The 24961-nt window shown below is 40.6% G+C and overlaps 1 protein-coding gene, 1 long non-coding RNA gene and 1 pseudogene across 2 annotated transcripts; 2 read left to right on the top strand and 1 right to left on the bottom strand.

Moving 5' to 3' along the window:
* The first annotated feature begins 8090 nt into the window (after positions 1–8090).
* On the top strand, positions 8091–9077 carry LOC134320318 (uncharacterized). Its single transcript, XR_010013682.1, has 3 exons — positions 8091–8192; positions 8729–8884; positions 8991–9077. It is a non-coding gene; the product is annotated as an uncharacterized LOC134320318 (long non-coding RNA).
* Positions 9078–16875: 7798 nt separating this feature from the next.
* Positions 16876–20507, top strand: LOC134320377 (SAYSvFN domain-containing protein 1-like). Its single transcript, XM_063001737.1, has 2 exons — positions 16876–16893; positions 18508–20507. The coding sequence occupies exons 1-2, from the start codon at positions 16876–16878 to the stop codon at positions 18841–18843; spliced, it is 354 nt and encodes a 117-aa protein (XP_062857807.1). The 3' UTR covers positions 18844–20507.
* The window catches only part of LOC134320376 (dynein axonemal heavy chain 8-like), a 57939-nt pseudogene continuing 52913 nt past the window's right edge, over positions 19936–24961 (bottom strand).

Genomic DNA, 24961 nt, shown 5'->3' with positions numbered 1-24961 from the left:
TTAAAAGTATATGTTTGAAATTTATATAAACAGACCACAAATGTGTTTCTCTAAATTGAAATGTGGATTAGATGTTAGATTTACTTGATTTCTATGAAGTAGTTAGTTTAAAAAAAAAAAAGTTTAAAATTATTTTAAATGAAATAATATAATTTATTTTGTACTTTATAGGTATCCTCCAACTTTGCTCTGAGTGCTGTGTCAAAGGCTCTTTAGTGGTGAGCATTATTATTCAAATGCATTTGTTGGTTTACTTGTTCCACAGCATGACTGATGCTATTCATCTTAAAAAATGTGCTAAAAGAATTGCAAGAATATAGATAATTTCTATTTTTTTAGATGCACATCATTGTTATGTACTTTTTTCCAACAGCCCTGAAGTGAGTCTTACTTTCTTTAAGGTTCTAATGTTCAATTTTTTGTTGAAACTGAGACAACAAAAAGGTCTTAGAATATTTTTATTTGTTACTTTTTATTTTATTTCAGATACCGAATTCACTACGAATTTGAAGATTCTAAGACAAGGGTTTTAGAATATTTTTATTTGTTTTATTTTATTTCAGATACCGAATTCACTACGAATTTGAAGATTCCAAGACAAGGTTTTGGAATAATTTAATAAGGTATCCGAATTTGTTACGAATTCGAAGATTTTAAGACAAGGTTTTGGAATAATTTATTCTCTGGACTGTGCAAACTAGAATTTGTGTAGGGTTCCGAATTCACTTAAGAATTCGAAGATTCTAAGACGAGGTTCCCAGGTTTATAGGAACCTGAAGATTCCGGAATATATAAATACATAGGTATTAGCTTAATGCATAGAAATTACGGTACTGTCCAGATACTAATGATAAAGGTGTGATGTTAATATTATTTATAATAGCGCTAAATGATTACTCTATTATTAATATTCTATAATTAATATTACTAATTACTAATACTATCAATCAAAATATAAAAGAGAAGGGGAGTGACTTAATTGAACAGTTTATTGAACTGGTGTGTTTGTGTGTCTGTGTTGTATGTGGCAACATATGTTTGATGAAGTAAGATGTAGGAGGAGTTAGATACTAGTGTTGCCTTTGTTGTTTGTGTTGTAATTGTGTGTTCTTGTACTAACATTTTTCATAAAATTTTAAATAAACTGTCCAGGTGAACTTAAGAAGTACAATGGGTAAAAGTAAAAGGAATTTAAAAGTTTGTGGAAAAACAAATACATGTTTAAATTAAGATTCTGTACACACATTAGTGTTATATTTATGTAAAAACTATGAAAAAAATGTTGTTTTACATTTTGCAAGGTGGGCAGAGAAAATGGGTTTTTAAGAAAAAGGTGGTTTTAGTAAAAGACAACTAAAAGAGTTCAAATTAAGTTAAAATAAAAGGAATGTGCAAGTAGGGAAAAGAAAAGACGGTATAAAAAAAGTGAAAATGAGAAGAAGGAACAGAGAAAGTGTAGGGACAAACTTAACCAAGTTATGTGTTAAGTAAAAGTTACAGGTTAAATCTCATCTGGACTCCTGCCCTGCCAGAAGGAGAAAGAACCAGGAAAAGAAACCAGCAGCAAATGGAGGAAATACAGGAGAAGCAATAGTGTCAGCTCCCCCAGCATTCTATCCTGAGGAGCCACAGAACCAAACTTCACCTCCCCGTTAACATTCAGCTGTTATCATCACAAGCAACACGTTCTGGCCTGCAGTTTTGGAAGCAGATGACAAACTCACCAGTGGGGGCAGACAAAATGGGAAAGGTGAATGTGATTCTTCAGTTGCTGTATACGGAGTTTTGGTCCAGCAAATATGATTTTGATCAACAGACTATGGACTATTGCTGATATCAGGGATGAAATGACACATATAACCATCCTGAGGAAAAGGCTCAAGAGGATGAGTGACGTAGACTGGAGTATGACAATGATGGAACGTACAGAGATGTGGTCAGAGGACTACTGGGAGGAATAAGAACTGTGTTTCCAGTAAAGATAACAGCTTGCATACAGGAGGACAAAGAGACTGTGCAGAATTATCCTGAACGACTGGAAAAGGTCCATAGTATTGATATTGGACTGCTGAAAAAACAAAAAAACAAACAAAAAAAAACTTCTTAAATGAACTGAACCAAGCAACAGAGACAGAGGAATAGGAAAATCATCATTTGCAAGTGCTGTGTGTTACACCTGTGGCAGAACAGGTCACATTGCAAAACAATACAGGATGGACTTACAAACGTTTATTGACAACATGGCCTGTTTTCAAATGTGGATTAACTGGACATTTTGCCAAAGACTGTGCACAAACTATACCTGGTTACAACAACTGAGGGCTGGAGTCCAGAGAAAGAGGCAACCTGATCAACAGATGAGTAGTCATACACCCACCCAATATTTTATTGTGATTATACCAATATGATACATACACCTAGGTATCTACTGGATAGCTAATAGCATGTATAGAGATTTCAGATTTTTAATAAACTTAGGAGCAACCTACTAATGTATTCATAAAACATAACATTCTACTCATATATGTTTTAGTAACAAAGAGTTTAAAAACATCAGTTCCTAATTTCTGCGATCTGTCCTATGAATCTTATGGGGAGCTATCTTATGTGTGCCTTTTGGAATTAAATTGGAAACAATGCCTGGAGGTATCACTATTTCTGTAAAAGACAGGGTCTGATCTCTTCTAAAGCTGGGAAAATTTTGCCAAAATTGTCCACTTAATTGTTCTGAATGGAAGTTGGTAGCTGATGTTTTGACACAAACAAATAATCATTAAACTTTTTGGTTAGGGAAAGAATTTTAGCTGGTGGGATTAGACTTAAATGTTTTGCATTGTACTGCTTATTTGCATAAAGGACCAGATTAAGTTTTTGAGCGCTCCTGGTTTATTGACCAGTGTACATCTAATTTTTGATGGAGATTTTTATTTTTCCTTTTCTGAATGGAAGTCAGTACTGTTTTTTCAGTAAAATTGAAGCGATGCATGGATAATTGTTTTTGACCGCGTTTGGAATAAGTTTGGCCAGTTTTGTGTTTAATGACTGTGATTCCACTAGCCACATTTTTTGATTACACCAAAGATAGGTCAGTGGAAAGATAAATATTATGTAAATTTGGAAAAAGGGGCTGCACCGGTGCAAATCAAACCAAAATTAGATTACAGATCATTCTTCATTCGTTGCTAAATGCTAACATTGTTTTCAAATAAAAAAAATAAAAAAATGATGCCCCAGAGAAACTTATCCCTAAGTGCAATAAACAGGCAGTAAATTTTGTTATCTCTGGAGCATCTGGGATCCCAAAATCTGTGAACTATTCTCAGCCAGGTGTCAAATGATAGCAAATGGTTTTTGATCTAGCTAAGGCCTTCTTTAACATTCCTTGGCACAAGCATAGTTAATTTTGAGTTGCATTTAGTTTTAATGGAAAATTCAGACACCTTTAAAAAAAAAAATTTTTTGGATGATGATTTTTTTTTCAGGGTAAAATGATATTTACATACTTGACATACTTTTCTGAGTATGTGCTCTTTTTGGTGCCATTGTGCTCTTTTTGGTGCCATATTTTTTATTTTTATGTTCTTGAGGCTCTGTTATGTGACATTGGACCTAAAAGCCCATAGTCATATTCAAAGGACACCTGAAGCTAAAAAAGTTGTTCAAGAAAGGTGGACCATGGTTTTTGTCCTTGTACAATTTCATGGTGATAACTTAGTAGTTTTAACTTTCTTTTTGTCTGCTGCAGAAAAGGCTGTAGTTATACCATGTGATCATGAGGGTTACTCATATCTAAACCCTGTTGGTGCTGAATGATGTTTTTGTTTTAACTAAAAGGAGAACTTTTCACTTATCAACTTAACAGTGATTGAATAAAAAACTACATTGTAGTCCCTAAAATAAACATTATTCTCATATGCCTTAATGTGCTTAATCCCACGCTCTTTTCACTAATTGCAGGAGATGGTGAACCTTGTGACTGTATTATTCTAATCTTATTTCTTCTAGGCCTGATTAGAATACTGAATTGGAGCTGTTTGTGGATAGAATTGCTTCCACGGATGCTGCAACAGACAGGAAACAAGTGGGCTTAGCTGAAATTTTAACACGTGATATTTTTATATCATTTGTCCCTCCTATCCAATTTATTGGCTCAAGCTGCTGAACTACAGGTTTTAATGACAGCTTATAGAAAGTGAAAGCAAAACTGCTTACGTGTTTATGAACTACGTGTTTCATAGGAATTGAACACAATTGTATTTGATGAGAGAGAGGTTTTTGACTAGTTTTGAAAAATGCCCACCATTACCTTGTTGCATAACTTGTGGATGCAGTTCTATGGCCCAAACAAATGACTGTTTGTAAATGTTAATGTTTTTTGTCCCAATTTCACAGGACAATGCCAGAGTTGACAGTGCTGACAAAGCAGCTGCACACCGCCACTGCTTACTAACAAACTATTAGTTTATAGGTCCAGATCACACCGGATTTTGATTTAACTAACATTCAATTTTGTGTTTTCCAACAGGAGAAATACATTCAGAGGGAAAACATGCCTTCCTAAATTACTTTACTGTACTATACCAAATTGACCCATGTGTAGGACCATGTGTCAGAGAGAAAAAAGGGGGAGGGAAACACCAATTAAACAATTTATGCAAAACTAAATTTGCCAAATGCAACAAAGGCTCTTAGTGCAGGACATCCTGTCTTTGATAAACCTTCTGAACTGAGATACCACTGTGTTTATCACCCAGCTATTAGAGGAGCTGTGGTTAGGGAAATGGGCACTGTTAAAAAAAAATATATATATAGATATAATAGTAATAATAATAAAATAAAATAAAATAGACTAAGTGCTGAAACTAACAAACAGAGGACAAAGGCCTTTTCAATAATTCTCATGCAGATGAGGATGAGATAAACACCGAAACATGGCTTTAGGCCTTTTGAAATTCTATTTGGATGACCCCTACACAGGCATAGGATCAAATAATTCTGAACAATTAAACACAGGCCAAAAGGAAAATGTAATGCTTGGTTACTGTCACTTTGCTTTCTATTCTGAATTTTGTTCACAGGAAGGTGAAGGATTCTTTACCCAAACCAGCTGAGGGACTTCTACATAGCCTGAAACCGATGGGTAGTGGTGAATTGTGAATTATCTCAGATGAACCGGGTAGAACATGGAAAGATGGACAGGATTATTTCAAGTGCTGCTAACTGCTTAGACTGCGGTTCGAGTAGCTGAGAGAGATTCCTGGATTCATTGTTCACACTGCAGGAAAATTCACACACCTGATCTAAGCAGTTAAAGATGACTACTACGATTTACATCTGTACATTGTATTTCTTATTTCCTGAACAAACTCAGTAATATTTAGTTACCTTAAAAAAAAAATTGTGCTGGATTTTATGTATATAATAATTTGTGTATATATGTATATATGTATTAACTTGTGTGATTTTAATTGTTGTAAGGTTTATGATGTGTATGGGGTAATTTAGGAGCTAACAAATGGTTTACAACTGAAGTTTACGACTGGAAGGTAACACCAGGGACAGGATTCACTCATGGGGGGTCTGGAATTTACAACTGGGCTCGTTTTTGAAGTTTATACATCTGTTTCACCCTGGGGGGGTCTCTTGATTCTCTTGAACAATGCATGGGGAATTAGTCAATGGGATACGAACTGTATGTATTTGATGTTGAAAGTATAAAAGACACAAGTGTTAACATCTCGAGGAAGGTTTTGTCAGATCTGTTCTGAAGCCTTCCTGCCGGCGTTACGTTCTTAAGAATAAAGGGTATTCTTAATTCCTAAGGCAAACTGGTCTGGTTTGGTTATTATCACGGAAAAGTATTTTCGCCACGACAGTACCAAGAGCTGTTCCCTGATGTCCGAATTCTACCGAAGCACCACTATCTTGAGCACTATCCTTCAGATGATAAGATGTTTTGGACCAGTAGTTGCAGTTTGGACAATGCGATTTGAAGCCAAGCATGGCTTCTTTAAGAACATTGTGCAACACACCAGTTGCTTTAAGAATATACCTCTTACTTTGGCTTCAAAACATCAAATGATGATTGCTTTTCACATAAACTCACCATCCTATGGTACATCTAGCCTAAATGTATCTAATGTATCCACAGTTCCAGTTGATGTACTGAAGGAGGAAGTGGCTGAGGCTATTAGGCTAAAATGCCCTAGCATGTCTGAAGTTCATCTTGCCAAGAATGCATCAAGTAGTGGCATAGCCTACAGCAATGGCATGATAGTTGTCCATGGATCAGCAGGTGGATTACCAGAGTTTGCTGAAATTATTCAGATGTGTGTAATACATGAGAGTCTGTTTTTTATTGTAAAAGTTCTGTGTGGGTGGTACAGTGAACACTACAGAGCCTTTGAACTAAGCTTGTCCCCGTCCAGAGAAATAAAACTTGTGGCACTCAGTGAACTCACTGACACATATCCACTGGCCTGTTACATGGTTGGATCAAGCCGTATGGTGACCTTAAAAAGGCATATCATTATTAAAGGTTGGTTAACCCTCCCCAAAGTTGTCATTAAAAGTGTTCTGTTTTGTACATATATGCAATTTTGTTGGCTTGTGTGATCTAATGAACTCCAGGGCTAGGTTGCCAAGAGCTCCCAGTAGGGTCTCCCAAGGTGAACAGGTCTGGAGTGAAGATCCAAACAAACACGATCCATATTTCGCCCTTATGAACCCAAAGGAGAGCACACTGTGTGCCCTGCCCAGGAAAGGGTTACCAGGACCTACCCCTGGAGCTTGGCATGGGGGTAGTGTCCAACAACGAGTTTCTGGTGGCTAGGCAGCCCATTTAACCCTGGCCGAGCTCAACCCAAAAAGGCAACGTGGGAGGATGTTGTGGACCCACTACCCGCAAGATCCAGATTAAGGGTGTGGTGCAGTGTTTGTTGGGCACAGTGTGGGGGAAGGGGCCCCTGGCAGAAACATCTGGGTTTTTTGCTTGCCCTATTGCCACCATGACCCTAAAAGGATAAGTGGAGTAGTTGATGATGTTTTATGATTTGACTACAAAATAAAAGCCTGGGCTAGAATCAGTTTAAAAATGAGAAACCTGACATCCTATTCAATACATGGTTGTTTCAATACAATAAAAATAAATAAATAAAATAAAAAATCTGATTAACCTAAAATAATAAGTAATTATGCTTTAACCTAATCAGAGTTATCCTGGGTGACAACAGCAGTCAGAGGATAACTTTCCAAAATGGACTTCCTGAATCTATTAAAGAACTTGTTGATGAGGTACAAAGACAGTGTGAAGTTCACTTTAATTTTAGGCTTCAATTTATGGATGCACTATTTGGAAATGAGTTTATGAACCTTACTTCAATTGATGAAGTACAGGATAGAGGGACAATCAGAGTAATTCCCATAAGTGACGCTTCAGCTCCCCACTGTGCTAATATCTCTTTTACCTCAGCTACTGCCCATCGCTCGGTTGATGAATCCTCATCTCTGTCTAGTGTTGACACAGATATACTCTCTTCACCAGTCATCGTCATCAAGCTCTCGGTCATTTTGGCCTAAAATCTTTCATGTTCCTAAGTTTTGTTATGATGCAGAGTTAACACTTCATCAGGGCAATGCAGCTTACAAGGAAAATGGTACATTGCTTATTCCAGATCCAAAACTGAAGTCAAACATTCCTGACGGCCTGGTGCAAGAAATAGTTACGTTTATGTCACTGATAAAGAGTTTAACACTGTTGGAGAGGCCCTCATCTCAAAGCATCCTTGCCTGACTGAGAAAGGCTCCCTCACTGGATTTGCTGGATGGAAAGCTAGCTTGAAGAATAAACTGGCAATCTACCGCACTCACTTGAGAAAGCTTGGGTGTCCAGAGGTGACAATAAACTCTCTTAAGCACAAACCAGAGGGCAAATCAAGTGCTGCTTTTGGCATAAAAAACCTAGGAGGTCTGAAGTGAACTACTGTCCCTCCTATCCTGCTGGAGAATCTGTTAAGAGCCTTGAGAGTGTGATAGTTGAGCTTCTTTCAGATGTTAAGAAGAAGAACAACAGGGAAGTACTGAGAATGAAAATGGAAAAGACATTTGCATACAGGAGACATGAAGTGGTTCGTGATACACCAATGATACAAGACTTTCAGGCAAGATGGCCAGCACTCTTTGACGTAAGCGAGGTATGTAATTTATAACATTCTACACACAGAGATGTTATGAACAAGCTAAAACAAAAGCTGTTTGTATGAAGCCTAACTGTTGAGCTTTGCCACAAAGCTAAACATTTGGCATATTTTTGTAAAATTATCTGCTGGCTGCTTGACGGCCCCCCTTAGTTTTAGACAAATTATCGTCATTATGTAGTCCGCTTATGTGCCCAACAAACATGTGGCCAACAAACACTGCACCACACCCTTACTTTGGATTTTTTGGGTAGTGGGTCCACAAGATCCTCCCATGTTGCCTTTTTGGGCTGAGCTTGACCAGGTTATGTGGGCTGCCTATAGCCACCAGGAACTCCCCGTCGTACACTACCCCCAGGCCAAGCTCCAGAGGTCATAATACTAATTATTTGTGAACTTTGGAACTGCTGTACAAATTAAACTTAAGCTTCCTCTTGCTTATAGTAAATAAACGGGTGACAAACGTTTTCATTGTATTTCTTTCCAAATTCCTGCTTCACAGCACATTTATGTCTAATCATTCTTGTTTTTAGATAAATGCTGAATTTAAGCGGATTACCACCATGCCCCTTCAGTCCAGATTTCTCTCTCAGTTAGATGTGCACTCTGAGAAACTGATGGTTCTGTTTAAAAAAAGAGGAGGACAAATAGGCAAACACCTAGAGAGCATCATAGCACCCATGGCTCAAGTAAGAATGCTTCCTTGAAAAAAGTACTGCTTTGTTGATGTAGCATTTGATTAAAAGGAAAAAGACTTTAAGCAAACAACTTGCTCTGCTTATTCCCTTTGAATAGAATGATGATGTTGATTTAGGACGAGAATGTATCATCAAGGCAATTTGTGTGTACCTCAACGAGGATCCAGAAAACCTCTTTAGAGAGTATGTGGTGAGTACTATTTTTGAGGTTCAGATGCCCAGATATTATCTTTAATATTTTGTAAACTTTACAATGTCTATTTATTGAAATTCTATATCAGCCAAGTCAGATATCAATATTGTAATGATGGGGCTGTGACAGTATGGATTTTTACTATGGTGAAAAAGCAAAATATGCCTGCTCTTTGGCAATTTATTGCCAGTGACTTGTTAGCATGTAAATGAATATGGGTAATAAAATACAGTAAATAGAATAATAATTCTGATGAGAATATTGCAGTTGAAATCCATTTTGGGGCCCAGTGCGATCATTCACAAAAATGTGTAGGCTGATTTTATTATTACTTTATGTTATTTATTTATGTAATTTAGATGGATTGGGGTGTTGAGTCACTTATTAAATCTCATCTTTAGATTTTGATTGATCCTGTTTTTCTGAGAGCCGGTATGTCTCAGATGGGCGGGGCAGCCTGTTATATAGTAAGAACCTGTTCTTTTTTGTTCTGAAAATTTTTGTTTATATTCCACATGAAATTTAAAACAATTATTTATTTATTTGTTAAATAATCTTTATTATATCTTGTTTTTACCTAGAACAACAGTTTAATAATATTCTACTTTATCTTTGATTCGTTTGTATACATTAAATGTGATATTTCACATAGATTTTACCACAATTCTACCTTACTGGTACTTCTATATATTTTTTTACTGGCACAGTAGGTAGTGTGGGTGCCACTCAGCTCCCGGGTACAGGTAGCCTGGGTTTGAACCCTGCATCACACACTCTTTGGTAATAAGAGGAGTATTTGTGCAGGGCTTCTGTGTTATTTTGTTCCTTCAGGTCGTTTATTCCTTGTGTTATTTTATAAATATAAATGAATATTAAAATGTTGTATTTATTTTACGTTTCACTGGGGTTCATAGCTGTACTGGTGTAACTCAGACTCACTGGATCATAAATAACATCCTGAATATGTTTATTACAGCTCTGTGTGTTTGTTGGGTGGAAACGATTCAGATTCGTTCTTCAGATGCCTGGACAGATCAGGATCACAATTCCTAATATACACCGATCAGCCATAACATTAAAACCACCTCCTGGTTTCTTCCTGGCTCCACTTACCATATAGAAGCACTTTGTAGTTCTACAATTACTGACTGTAGTCCATCTGTTCCTCTGCATACTTTTTAAACCTGCTTTCATGCTGTTGATGATCCAGGACCCCCACAGAGCAGGTATTATTTAGGTGGTGGATGATCTCAGCAGGATCTCAGCACTGCAGTGACACTGACATGGTGCTGGTGTGTTAGTGTGTGTTGTGCTGGTAGGAGCGGATCAGACACAGCAGCGCTGCTGGAGTTTTTAAATACCGTGTCCACTCACTGTCCACTCTATTAGACACTAGTTGGTCCACCATGTAGATGTAAAGTCAGAGACGATCGCTCATCTATTGCTGCTGTTTGAGTCGGTCATCTTCTAGACCTTCATCAGCGGTCACAGGACGCTGCACACGGGGCGCTGTTGGCTGGATATATTTGGTTGATGGACTATTCTCAGTCCATCAGTGACAGTGAGGTGTTTAAAAACTCCAGCAGCGCTGCTGTGTCTGATCCACTCATACCAGCACAACACACACTAACACACCAGCACCATGTCAGTATCACTGCAGTGCTGAGAATGATCCACCAACTAAATAATACCTGCTCTGTGGGGGTCCTGACCACTGAAGAACAGGGTGAAAGGACTACAGTCAGTAATTGTAGAACTACAAAGTGCTTCTATATGGTAAGTGGAGCTGATAAAATGGACAGTGAGCGTAAAAACAAGGAGATTTCTTCTCTCTTTCTGTGAGGTGATGCTGAAGATGAAAAATTCGGCGTCCCAGAATAATTTTTCTCCTGTTTTAGATTTCGGCGGCGTGAATAATTTACTTGGGATGAATTTTCACTCTGGAGTTTCGGATCTGCGGCGCAGTTTAGTTTTGCGACGTATTAAAAACCACAGACGCTTTAAAACCGCTTATTTATTATTATTATTATTTAGATTACGTCTGATCTCGTTAATCTCTTTAGCAGTGAGACACAGACTCTTTTTCAGCTTCTTATCCTTCAGAGAATCTTTCAAAGCCTCAATTTCACCCTGTTTGAGCTTCTTCTCCAGGTCATCAATCAGTTTCTGGCTGTTTTCAGGATCAGAGACCCAGTCTTCCAGTTTGGCCATGGTGGATAAGGTCTTGAGATCTGTTGAAATGTAGATAATGTAGTTGTTTACACAGTGTATCAGATTTTCATTTGTACACTGGCTACTGCAGTTGAAGGTCAAAGCTTTGCAAACACTGGTAGGGAACACATTATCGTAAAAAGGAATTTGTGTCCTTACTGGTTTATTTTATTTTTGCATATTTGCAACTTTTAGTTTTTTTGCACCTCTTAAAAAAGTGTAATATAAGACAAGGGGCAGATAATTTGTCACAGCACACATATCATGACAGTACTACACTTTAAATAATTTTCTGCAATGGTTTCTTTTCTTTGACCGAATTATTGAAACCCAAACCCTGAATTTGATGCCTATAACACATTCCAATAAAAGTTACAGAATGTTGAAGTGGAGAAGGGTTTTGGGACTTAACAAAGATACAAGTTACCATCAAGGCATCTTTTCTTGGGAAGTCTGTAGTTATTTTAGCACGGTGATACCAGGCCTCATTCTGCCTGCACTACAACAGTGCGGCTTCCTAGACACAGAGTGTGTGTGTGCTTGACCAGCCTGCCTGCAGTCCAGATCCACAAGAAACACTGCAACAATCAGTGTCCTCAGTTCCAGACGCATTAAAAAGTCTCATTAATAAAAATGCTGATGGGACTTGGTAGGGAACACACCCCCGTCCTGACTTTTTTGGAGTTACAGCATCAAATTCTAAACGTGTTTCTATTTACAAACTAGAATGAGGTTGATCAGTGAAACATTAAGAATCTTTTCTTTGTACTTTTATCAGTTAAATAAAGATTTAAGGGAAGTAACACATCACACATTCTTCTTTTTACTGTCATGTATTAAACGTGACCCGTCTGTGTTGCTCAATTACAGATTAATAAATGATTGCCGTAGTTTTGAATTTTTTTATTGTCGTCCTGGTCAGGGTCGCGGATGGTCTGGTTTCACCAGAAAAGACTGGGTGCAAGGCAGGAATACCCTGGATGGGATGACGACATTAAAGCATTAATAGATTTTAGTGGGTTAGTAAGAATTTAGTTTTTACTTACTTGGAGAATTATTGAGACGGTTATCTGGTTCATCCACGCCGTCCTCTGTTTGACTCCTAAACCTCTTCCCTGTGTAAACATGTAAGAAAAAATAACACACACACAGAAAAATCACAAATACCTTCAAATCATCAAGCAAGACCTTAATATACCTAAAAATGACTAAATGTATAAAGGTATTTTAATGATTTACTTTAAGTGTTTCAGCCAAATCAGTTATATGAAATAAATGATGTCTGGAAAAGAGTAGGGCTGGGTATCGCCACTAATTTCCTGGATCGATTCGATTCGATTCACAAGGTCCCGATTCGATTCGATTCGATTTCGATTCAACACATTTAGGCATATTTGAGTTACATTAACAGGTTTTGTTTAAATATGTACAGATGTTCAGAGAACGAATGTGATAATTGTACAAAGAACATAATATTTTCATTAATAAAAATATTTGTGTATTTTGTTTACATAAATAATTACTCCAAAACAGAAAACAGTAACATTCATTTTTTATTATTATTTTATATGTCTGACACGCTACAACATTGTAAATGTAATGTAAACATACACCTGGCTGTTGAACAGCTTATGCCAAGTTTACACGACACGACACTCTGATTAACACCTGGTCGCTGTAATGTTCACACTACACGACTGATCGGCGATGGGGGGTTTTACACTACACCATCTATCACCAGGGGGAATCACAGGTGAGCTTCTCTGCTCTCCAAAACTACGTTCTGTCACGAAAACACACGTGAGAAGTGATGAAAGGTTTAATGATACCACGTCCAAACATGCACATCAACAAGTAGCGAGAGATGAAAGTTTGTGCGCCGATGAAATAAATGAATCTGAGTGGATTTGGCAACACGAGCAGCATGGCTTGTTCTATAGTGAGTTGGAGGTTAATAAATATTTTGTTTTGTAGAGAACGATCAGGTCAGAAATACTGTAAAACTCGCGTGTGCTGATGTATTCTGATAGAAACTATATTGCGCTCCTGAACCACCTGTTTACAACCTCGCCCCTGTGTTTCCCCTCGCTGTTTCTCACATTGATTGAGAGCCGAGTTTTGATCGCAGAGCGAACACCGAGTTCCTCCCGAATCCAGCACCGACCCGTCACCGAGCGAAAATCAGGGCTAGAATCATGTAGTGTGAACCAGGCATAACTTGAGCTTCTGCCATGCTGAACTGATGTGCAGGTCAGATCTCGTTGCGCAAAAAAACACTGGCTGGTCACGCGAGATTAAAGGGGGTAACAGATTTCCGTGTGCACCGTAAAAAAGGGGCGTATTTAAAAGATCGATCTCGAGTTTATATGAATCGATATCGGATCGTTCAAATAAAGATTGATTCGAATCGAAAAATCAATTTTATAAACCCACCCCTAGAAAAGACTGTTCCAGAATTTCTGTGTTTGCTGTGTACAGACTCCAGTGGCCTGTACACAGCTCTGTCCCTAACCCCACTGAACACCTTTGAGATGCACTGGAACACTGAGGCCCTCTTGTTCAACATCAGTGCCTATAGGCAGTCCAATAATCTCATGGTCGAGTGTCCACAAACTTGTGGCCTAATAGTGCCCTACAGCAGTGGTCCCCAGCCACTGGGCCGCAGACCGCTACCAGTCTGTGGGTCATTTATTACTGGGCCGCACAGAAAGAAAAAATAATTAGAGACGCTACAATAGCAATGAAAACACTGCGCCAATTTTCAACACACTTCAGGCGCTATTGCCTCCTATCACCACTAGGTGGGAGCTACATCTTGTTGCATTGAAAAAAGCTGATTTTCCATTATTGTGAGTTAGTTATTACACAGTTACATAGTTATTTTATTTTAAATCCTCCCACCCTGCCAGTCCGTGACATTATGTCTTAAATAAAACCGGTCCATGGTGCAAAAAAGATTGGGGACCTCAGCCCTATAGGTCAGAGTTTTACTGTGACTTACTCTCTGGTTCGGCATTGTCAACCTCATTTCTGTTAGAAATGTTAATAAATCAACCAACAAACCAATGATCATGATCAATTCTGTCATTTCTTACAGCCAGCAGTTAATATTCGGCTCCTTTAGTGAATAAGTTCTCTACAGAACTTGTTATCAACCTACACCAGTAAAATGCTTAACTTTGCACCCCTGGGATCAGATGAATCCCCCCCCCCATCTCCAAACCGGCAGGTGTAGCAACAATTCATAACAAGTATGTTCTTTTTTGTCTAATAATTATTAGTTTTAAAGCTAAAAGTGACCAAATTCTTTTGATGTTACTGTTTTACTGCCATATTTGTTATGTTGGGCTGGTTTTTGATTCAGTAAAGCATGAAAACTTATTGACCTCACACTCAGTGATGTGTTATTCTGAAGGATCACTATATATGCCCATTGGTTACTGGTTACCATCAACTAATGACCATTAGGACTTGGTAAGGGGAAGAGGTATTTATCTAAAACACAGTCGTCAGCTGGAACAAAATCACAGAAGCAATTAATAGAGTTCTATTATTATGATTTAAAAACAAAACTCAAAAGTCAGGCTTACCCAGTTCTTTCATTAAATCAGACTCGTTCTCTTTTAGCCAATCATAAACACACTGATAGGCTTTCTCGCTGTTCAGGTGCTCGTATAATTCTCTCATTTGTTTCTGGCTGGTTGTCTGTCTTTTGATGTTAGAATACATTTCAGCTTTAATAATGCCCTTCCCACGCAGAACATCAGCCAGACCTAATGGATTTCTTGTCCTTTTGATAAGTTCCGCCTGGTGTTTCTTCAGAAAATGCTTTGCACTGAGTTCTGCCATGGCGCCTGTACAGCAAACAAACAGTGTGTTAGAACAAACAACCCTACAGAGAGCTGCTGGTGACCTTATCAATATGCATAATTCATGCCCACGCTCTGTTAACATGTGGGATGAGAGCCTAATGCACGGCCATGACTAACATTTGTAAACGATATTATTAAAGTGTGAAGTTAAAGCTCTTAAGGGAAGCTAAATCTCGTGCTCTAGGGCCAGAGAGAGCATGAGTTCACTACCAGTCTGAAATAATACCCACATTCTTCCCTGTGTCCCTGCCAGCAGTAATGCCCAGTCACACCGAGCTGTCCCACAGTGGCTGGCATTTGTTTGGCACCCAGTTTTTTTTTTACAGTGTGCATGCACATATAATACATTAGTGACATAAAGTAAAATAATACATGTCACTATTTGTAATAATTAGATATAAACAGCTTTAAAATAAATGTGCAGATGAGAGTTTCCTGTAGAAGACATGTTCACTTACTTTCACTTAGAAAATCAACTCATAATCAAATAGAGGAGCACAAACTTTACACCATTTATTCCTTTTAAAGCCAGAATGTAATAATAATAATAATAATACATTTTATTTATAACGCACTTTACATTTGAAAACAAATCTCAAAGTGCTACAGAAAAACAGTAATATAAAACATGAAATATAAAACAAATATAAACATAGCATTATGAGACATACATCATAAAATCAGCGTTAATTTAACAGTCATAACATCTGTTAAAAAGTTAAGTTTTTAGACCCTTTTTAAAACTCTCAATCGTCTGTGGTGCCCTCAGATGGTCAGGAAGGGCATTCCATAGACGAGGAGCAGCAGAACAGAAAGCCCGATCACCCATGGTACTTAGTTTAGTTCTGGGAATGTGGAGAAGATTTGATTTTGCAGAAAGGAGGGATGAAATTTTAGGGGTAAGAAGTTCTTTTATGTAGGGCGGTGCATTTCCATAGATGCACTGATATGTAAGGAGAGAAATTTTATATTCTATCCTTGCAGAGACAGGGAGCCAGTGGAGTGAAAGAAGGATAGGTGTAATGTGCTCGTGTTTCCGTACTCTCAGCAGGATCCGTGCAGCACTATTCTGGATATACTGCAATCTCTGGAGACTCTTGGTAGAAATCCCGATGAGAAGTGCATTGCAGTAATCCAGCCTGGAGGAAACAAATGCGTGAACCAGCTTTTCAGCATCTGAGACGGTGATGGTAGGACGAAGTTTGGCAATGTTTCTGAGATGATGAAAGGAGGTCTTGCATAGATGTTTAATATTGGCTTCAAAAGTGAGTTGAGGGTCGAATTTTATGGCAAGATTGATAACCGTTGAAGAGGGAGAAATAGTATGACCAGCCAGTGTAATACTGGTTATAGGGGATGACTGGGTCTGGAGTGAGGTGCCAACCAACATCACTTCAGTTTTTGCACTATTTAGCTGAAGAAAGTTGTGTTTCATCCACAAACTTATCTCCTCCAGGCAGGCAGAGAGTATTGAAAGAGATGCTGATGAAGATGATGATGAGGGAGCAGCAGAATGGAGGGAATTTGTGTCAATTTTCATGTAAAGTTGTATATCATCAGCGTAGCAGTGAAATGAAACTCCATAGCGTTTTATAATTTGGCCAAGGGGAAGCATGTATAGGGTGAAAAGGACGGGGCCCAGGACTGACCCCTGGGGGACTCCGCATGTCACAGCATATGACTGGGACCTTGCATTTCCAATAGAGATGTACTCTGTTCTGTCGGTAAGATAGGACTGAAACCAAGCCAGGGCAGCATCAGTGAGTCCAATGGTGTGGTATAACCGGCGTAAGAGCATACCATGGTCAATGGTGTCAAATGCTGCCGATAAATCCAGGAGGACAAGCAGAGAAGGTGAGCCAGCGTCAGCCATCATCAGAAGGTCATTGGTAACTTTAACCAAGGCCGTTTCTGTGCTATGAGCAGAGCGGAAACCAGACTGAAATTTTTCAAAAAGGTTGTTGTGTTTAAGGTGATCCTGGAGATAAGTGTCAACTACTTTTTCCAATACCTTAGAGAGAAAAGGAAGATTGGAGATAGGCCTATAATTTGCCAAAACTTCAGGATCAAGTGCTGGTTTTTTTAGAAGTGGTCTAATTATGGCAGTTTTTAATGAAGGTGGAACATAGCCAGCTTGGAGGGAGAAATTTACTACAGTTGTAATCAGAGGACTTATAGTAACGGTGTGCACTTTTACTAAAGCAGTAGGAAAGGGGTCCAGGGCATTTATGTAGAGTAAATGTGGACTCTTACCTGTGCAGGTTAGATAAAGATGTAATTAAACGGAGCGATATATAAGCCTTATTTCCTCCACAATAATAACAGAACTGGCGCTTCTGTCATGCAGTACTTGTATTTTTGAACAGACGTTTTGGCGCAAAGCGGCGTTAACCAATAGAGATTCGCGGTTTAAGCCACGTGTCCTGTTCGCGCCAACGTTACTGCGCATGTGGAGTGAGTCAAATCATTGCGATTCGACTCATGTAAGCTTGTAATGAGCATTTCATTGTTAAACATTCCAGTTTCCTCATTTCCACCTTCTAGTCGTCGTCAGTAAGTGTACAGAATCTGCATGTACTGATGATCTGTATTCATGTATTTAGAAGAACAGGATCTTTGAGAAAGCTGTTTTCTGTCGGATGTTAGAGTCGATCATTTGACTCGGCTCACTGAGTCGGTTCTTTATATAAACTTTTGATCCGACTCGCGATAAAGTGAAATACGGAAACTTGCAGTAAAAAGCATTATTGTGTTAATAAACTGAATAATTAGGTTATTACAAGTTATATCATCTGTTTAGATGCAGTTTAGTAATCTGATCATGATGTTAGGATTTTCGGAACATAACATAAACTCAATATGGGAAGTTTTACCATGTTTCCTTGGTAGGGTCCCTCCCTGCTGTTGAGAGTGTTGTTGAGTGCTGTTGTTGAGAGTGCTGTTGAGAGTGTTGTTGAGAGTGCTGTTGAGTGTTGTTGAGAGTGTTGTTGAGAGTGCTGTTGAGTGTTGTTGAGAGTGCTGTTGAGAGTGTTGTTGAGAGTGATGTTGAGAGTGCTGTTGAGAGTGTTGTTGAGAGTGCTGTTGAGTGTGTTGTTGAGAGTGCTGTTGAGAGTGATGTTGAGAGTGTTGTTGAGAGTGTTGTTGAGAGTGCTGTTGAGTGTTGTTGAGAGTGCTGTTGAGAGTGTTGTTGAGAGTGATGTTGAGAGTGTTGTTGAGAGTGTTGTTGAGAGTGCTGTTGAGAGTGTTGTTGAGAGTGCTGTTGAGAGTGCTGTTGAGAGTGTTGTTGAGAGTGCTGTTGAGAGTGCTGTAGTTTGATTGTATTTTGCTCTGCCCTGTAGCAGGACAGCTCGGACTGGTTGCTGGACAGCGCGGTGGGCCGCTGGCTGGGCGTGGACCGTTTGGCCGTCACTAACCTGACCCTGCTGAAGGTGCTGCTGTGGCTGGTTCTGCTGGGTCTCTTCTGTGAGCTGGACTTCGGGCTTCCCTTCTTCCTCATCTCTCTGTTCTACTGGCTGTACGAGGGTCTGCGCAGCCCCACGCTCAGGAGACCCGGAGAGATGAGCGCCTACTCCGTCTTCAACCCCGACTGCCAGCCCATCCTGGGGACGCTCACCGCCGAACAGCTGGAGGGCGAGATGGGCTACAGACTCCTAAACACCGGGGCACGGACGTAACGCACGAGACCCTGACGGAACCGCTGGAATTCGGAACATCCAGGTCCGAGTGCAACGGTCAGACTTCAGCTGGAGCCTCGGGGGCTGAACGAGGACGTCGGTACATTTATATAAATTACTGATGAAAAAAGAAGAATGTTTTTTATTTTATATATTTATCTACACATGAAACTATGAAATTCTTTCTTTGTATATCCCAGCTAGTTTGAAAGCTGGGGTCAGAGCGCAGGGTCAGTCATTGTATGGCACCGGAGCAGACGGGGTTAAGGGCCTTGCTCAAGGGCAATTTTCTGACTGATAGCCCAAAGCTCTACCCACTAGGCTACCACTGTCCAATAAGAACCTTTTTTTAAAACAAGAATTTATGGCGTGTCTGAGGGAATTTGTGCCTGTTCAGTCAAAAGAGCATGTGACGTCGGGCACTGATGCTGGATGAGAAGGTTTTTGATCACCATGACCCTGACCAGGCGGTAAAAACAATTTAAAACTGTAGTCGTGCCAAACAAGGGCCATAAAGTATGTAGATGTAGAAAGTGTGTAAGCATGCAAATTCTTTAGCATAATTACTAAAACACATGAGCTTAATTAGGAAGGACGTCCACATACTTTTGGACAGGATTTTGTAAATGGCAAGTTTATGTTTTTTACAGGTTCTAAATTCCTATTTCACGTTCAGTTTGAACAGTTTGTAGGATAAACCAGAACATCATCATCATCAGTACCCAGCCTTACTAATGCTCTGTTGTACTACAGAATGAGCACAAATTCCCACAGACACACTTTAAAGCCTTGTGAGAAGCTTCTCAGAGGAGCGGCTGCTGTTCTAGCTGAGAGATCACACAGAGGATCAGTCTGGTTTTTTTTTTAAATGGGACGTCCGACAAGCTAATGGTCGGGCGTCCGAATACTTTTGACCATACCAGCTGAATACAGATCAGCTACTTACAGTTCAGAAAGTCATTTAAGTGAATTTAATAAAGTAAAAGTCGTGGGTCTCAGACTATAAATTGATAATAATATAATTAATCTTGTTTATAAATGCAGAAAAACTGCAGTTGTGGTGACAGAACTTGTACCAAAGATCAAACACAGTTTAGTGAAGATAAACTCATATTTTTTTTATTTTTAATGCTGAACAAGAACCTGAACCTTTTAATAACAATTAAAATATTTTTCCATGAACTGAATTGAATAAAGAACAAAGAAACGGAACGCGTGTGTGGGTCAGTGTGTGTGTGTGTTGGTGCGATTATTTGATATCACACAGCAGGGCGACACCGCGCAGGATCCAGTGGTCGGGGGGCTGCACCGTACGCAGCACGATTCCGGTGATGTAGGTGAGGTCGGTGCGCCGGGGTTTCTTGTAGACGGGGCAGACGTACAGTCTGGGGTCTTTCGGGGCGGTGGAGTTGATGGCGAATATGTGCACCACGGGGAGAGGGGTGAACAGCACTTTGGGCGTGGCCTCGACGAGACAGCAGTTCTTGCGGTCCCAGCCGGCTCCGTCCAGATAGAGGCCGTACACGTACACGCCCTCCTACACCACAAACATAAATACATGAATAAATATAAGCATGGACAGTGTTGAAATTAGGAGCAGGCTGTGCTGTGGACTCACGTTCAGCCCTGCGTGACCCTGTGGAATAAAGAATTTACCACCTAAATCAGAATCTGCTTTATATAAAGTATGTTTACACACACGAGGAATTCGTTTCCAGCTGTTGTTATCTCTCTACAATATACAGACAAGATTATACAGGTAATGTACTAGACAGAATTTTGTATATATACAGAAAATAGAGAAATAGCACAGATAAATAGTAAATAATTAAAATGAAAATACAGCAATGTACAGTATGTACATCATTTGGTGTTGAGTGTTCTGCCCTCTGTGTGGCGCTCTTACCGTGGGTGCGGTGGTGATCTCCTCCTTGGTTTGCTTTAACACCTCGTTGTGTAGAGTGACGGTGTCCAGCGCCCAGCCTCGGTGTGCCCTCGTCACCTCCTGCATCATCGCTGTGAGGAAACCTGCAGCGGTCACACACAATAATAAATACTAACCATGGTACGGACGGTTTATTTACATGCAGTTGTTTAGAATACGGACTTTTGTGTAAAACAGGAATGCTCGTCATTTGGACACGTGATAAGATAAAAACTTACAGCCAAATAATAAAGCGGCTTCATTACATTTTATTCCTGAATTACTCTAAAAGATGCACTAAATCTTATTAAAGAGCTACGATGTGATTCCAGGATTAGGAAATGTACGACTGCTACCTATAATGCAAACCCGCTCTCACCTTTCTGTGTTTTTCCCACAATGCCATGGTTCTAATTGGGTTTTGTGAAACAATGCTTCACTTTTCACTGTCCTACTGGTGGTGCTTTGAAAAGGTAAGTGACAAATCAGATTAAAGTTTGAGTGTAGCGGTAAAAACCGAGCGTCAAAGAATAAATGGAGTAAATGTTACTTGAGGTAGCACCGAGGCAAGGTAAACGGCACGGCCTCACAAGGAACAGTGGCACAGCCGGCACTAATAAGTGTTTAATCCAGCCTTACTCATGCAGTACTGGTTTGACGTGAGCTGGTGTCTCATACTGGCTGGCTTTTCATTCATTCTAATTCCTAATACAATCTAAAAAAACTCCAAATTTAGTGATTAAATGTGCATCTTCTACATTTTTAATAAACAGAACAAAGTGATTACAGTCTGGTTACCCTGGGGATTGAAGAATCCGGTCATCCAGAATGTTTTGGGCCTCCCATCGAACAGCCAGCTATGGAACTGAGCGTTTCTCTCCAGGAGCTCGGTGAACCAGAACCCCAGGGTGGACGACTCCCAGGAGAGCTTCTTCCACAGGTTTGGGACTCGAGCGTCGAACATGTTGTCCAGCGCGTCCCTGAGGCTCTGCAAGCCAATACAAACGCTCGTTACTGGCCAGGCAGCCTCAGAATGACCGAGCTACAGTGGTGGTGAAAATGTGCAACAGTGGGTAAGACCCAGTCATCAGTTCCTACCTCACTCATGATGATGGTGCCCTCAATGGCCAACTTGAGATCGATCAAGCTAGTCCGGACCACGCTGATGACCCTCTGCATGCGGTCGATCTCCTGCCTCAGGAAGATGTTCATGGAGGTCAGGGCTCCCATTTTCACCGGCCTGGCTTTCACCTGGTCAGTGATGTTACACAGATTATTAATCGGGGACATTTAAGCGTGGCTGTAATTTAATAATCACCACTTATAAATTCATTTCTTTATAAAGTAAACGGCACTGTTAAACACTCTTATACCTCATGAGGTACGTAGTTGGGAGGGAGTTTATCCAGCATGTCCTGGGCGAGGCGGTAGACGATCGACTCTCGCGTCTCTCCTGAACCTCCGGCGCTCTCTTTAGGCTGGATGTTTGTGATGGTGTCCAGGACTTCGGCTGAGGTGTTACCCTGATACCTGTCAGAAGTTCATTTCTAGCATTTAACAAAGACAATTATCCTCACAACTTACCAGTAACTAGTAAACAGAGGATTGCTGGTTTGGGCTCCTAAACGAGGCCCTTAGACCTTAATGGCTTGAACTGTGTTCGGTCACAGTTGTAAGCGTAGACGTACACCGATCAGCCATAACATTAAAACCACCTCCTTGTTTCTACCCTCACTGTCCATGTTATCAGCTCCACTTACCATATAGAAGCACTTTGTAGTTCTACAATTACTGACTGTAGTCCTTTTATGCTGTTCTTCAATGGTCAGGACCACCACAGAGCAGGTATTATTTAGGTGGTGGATGATTCTCAGCACTGCAGTGACACTGACATGGTGGTGGTGTGTTAGTGTGTGTTGTGCTGGTATGAGTGGATCAGACACAGCAGCGCTGCTGGAGTTTTTAAACACCGTGTCCACTCACTGTCCACTCTATCAGACACTCCTACCTAGTCGGTCCACCTTGTAGATGTAAAGTCAGAGACGATCGCTCATCTATTGCTGCTGTTTGAGTCGCTCATCTTCTAGACCTTCATCAGCGGTCACAGGACGCCGCCCACGGGGCGCTCTTGGCTGAATATTTTTGGTTGGTGGACTATTCTTAGTCCAGCAGTGACAGTGAGGTGTTTAAAAACTCCAGCAGCGCTGCTGTGTCTGATCCACTCATACCAGCACAACAAACACAGTCCTGAGAATGATCCACCACCTAAATAATACCTGCGCTGTGGTGGTCCTGTGGGGGTCCTGACCATTGAAGAACAGGGTGAAAGGGGTTAACAAAGCATGCAGAGAAACAGATGGACTACTATATGGTAAGTGGAGCTGATAACATGGACAGTGAGTGTAGAAACAAGGAGGTGGTTTTAATGTTATGCCTGATCGGTGTAAATGTGAGAGTAAAACCCACGTCGTTATTTTATTATTAAGACATTTAACTTCATTGTGAGGTTATTAAGTTTAGTAGGGTTATGCTGGAACAAAAAAGGGCCTTCCCTAAACTGTTGCTGCAAAGATGAAGCACATAATTCCTTAAAGTTTTCTTGGGGTTTCTGGGTGGAGAGTGAGGTGTTGTGTTCAGGTGAGAGTGTGAGTGTGTGTGAGCAGCTCTGATGGACTCTTACGTGATATCAGCGTTGGGATGCAGACCGAACACTTGAGGGGTGTCGACGTAGGGCAGAGTGTGAATATACTCCAGGTATTCCTCCACCGTCTTACACACGGGAACATTGTAGTCGGTGTAGAAGCAGAACGAGGGCTCGAACAGCCGGTCGCCGAACCACACCTGGTAATCAGAGCGGCGGTTAGGATTAAAAACGTCTCTCGTACATCATACGCTAACGTTATTATATTTATTATTAGGTTGGGGGGGTCGTGTGTTACTCGTGCAAAACAGTTCAGAAGTCGTTTGTCGTAGTCGTCCGTCACTCTGCCTCCGTACTGCACCTCTCCCAGCATGTAGCGCACGGTGTCCCACGACACGCCCTGCAGATAAACAAGCCAAACTGGTCAGCACGAGCACAGGACACACACTGAACCTAGTGACCCGCCCTGCTCCCCACTGTAAACCTGATCAGCTCCCTCAGTACAGAGCATTCTAATCAGACATGGAGCTCATAATCAGATTATTTAGACGCTCTACGCCTGAATTTACAAATAAACGTCACTCCTGCACCTTTATACAAATTAAACATCAATGTGAATTTATTTACATGTCAAAGGAACTCCGTTAGTTGCTCTGGATTGATTCATCCGCCACGTTTGTAGTTTTTTGTGAGCAAAGTTGTGCCGCACTGAATGCTGGGATTGCCTTCAGCGCTAAGGAGACGCTCAGTCAGATCATCACTCAGAATTAAGGCGCCTCAGTAGGAGCATTTTAAGGGAGCTAAGAATTTAGACACGCCCTCTTCTCGGGAGTGTAGAATGATGGGAAACGCGTCTATGTACAGAGAGAGCTCGGTTTCACACAGACCCAAAGACTTTTTATCAAAGTAAGACATTATTCCGAACCTTTTTGGGACTGCACTCATCCAAATGGTTCTGGATGAACTGCACACTGGAGCTGAAGTCTGCCGAGTTGAACTCGTACGGAATATTCCAGCCCAGGGGTCCGAACTTGCGACGTTCCTGCGTAAAAAAAAGGTGAAGACTGTGTAATTCTGGGAAACCACGTATCCTGTAAGCGCCAGGTCGTTCCTACCTGCACCACCGTGTGCAAGAACGCGACGCTGTACAGCAGCGGCTTCCACATGGGCAGGTTGCTGACGTCCAGCTGAGTCTGAGAGATCCCGACGAACGTTCGCTTCAGTCCGGCTTTCACTCCCTGAGGAGGATCGTTGGAGAACTTGATGGAGGACTAAAACGACAAGAAGATTCTTTGATGATGATGATCGGAGACCTCGACCCCCTGGTTTCCCCCAAGTTTCCCCCCTGTTGATGATGTTACATTACCTGCAGCAGCGTGATGGAGAAGCGGTCGTGTGGCTCCGTGGTGATCCACACCCTGAAGCTCTCATGAACGTTCTCCACTGTGCTCACGGTGTCCAGCAGCTCGTCCATGAACTCCAGACCCAGGTGGCAGTTCTGCAGCAGGACCCAGCCTCCCTGTGGACCACAGACGGTCAGACACACAATTACT

The sequence above is a fragment of the Trichomycterus rosablanca genome, chromosome 9 (assembly GCF_030014385.1).
Source record: "Trichomycterus rosablanca isolate fTriRos1 chromosome 9, fTriRos1.hap1, whole genome shotgun sequence".
In the NCBI taxonomy this organism is placed as follows: domain Eukaryota; kingdom Metazoa; phylum Chordata; class Actinopteri; order Siluriformes; family Trichomycteridae; genus Trichomycterus; species Trichomycterus rosablanca.
Note: the sequence above shows the minus strand (reverse complement) of the source record. Positions and strands in the feature narration are given on the sequence as shown.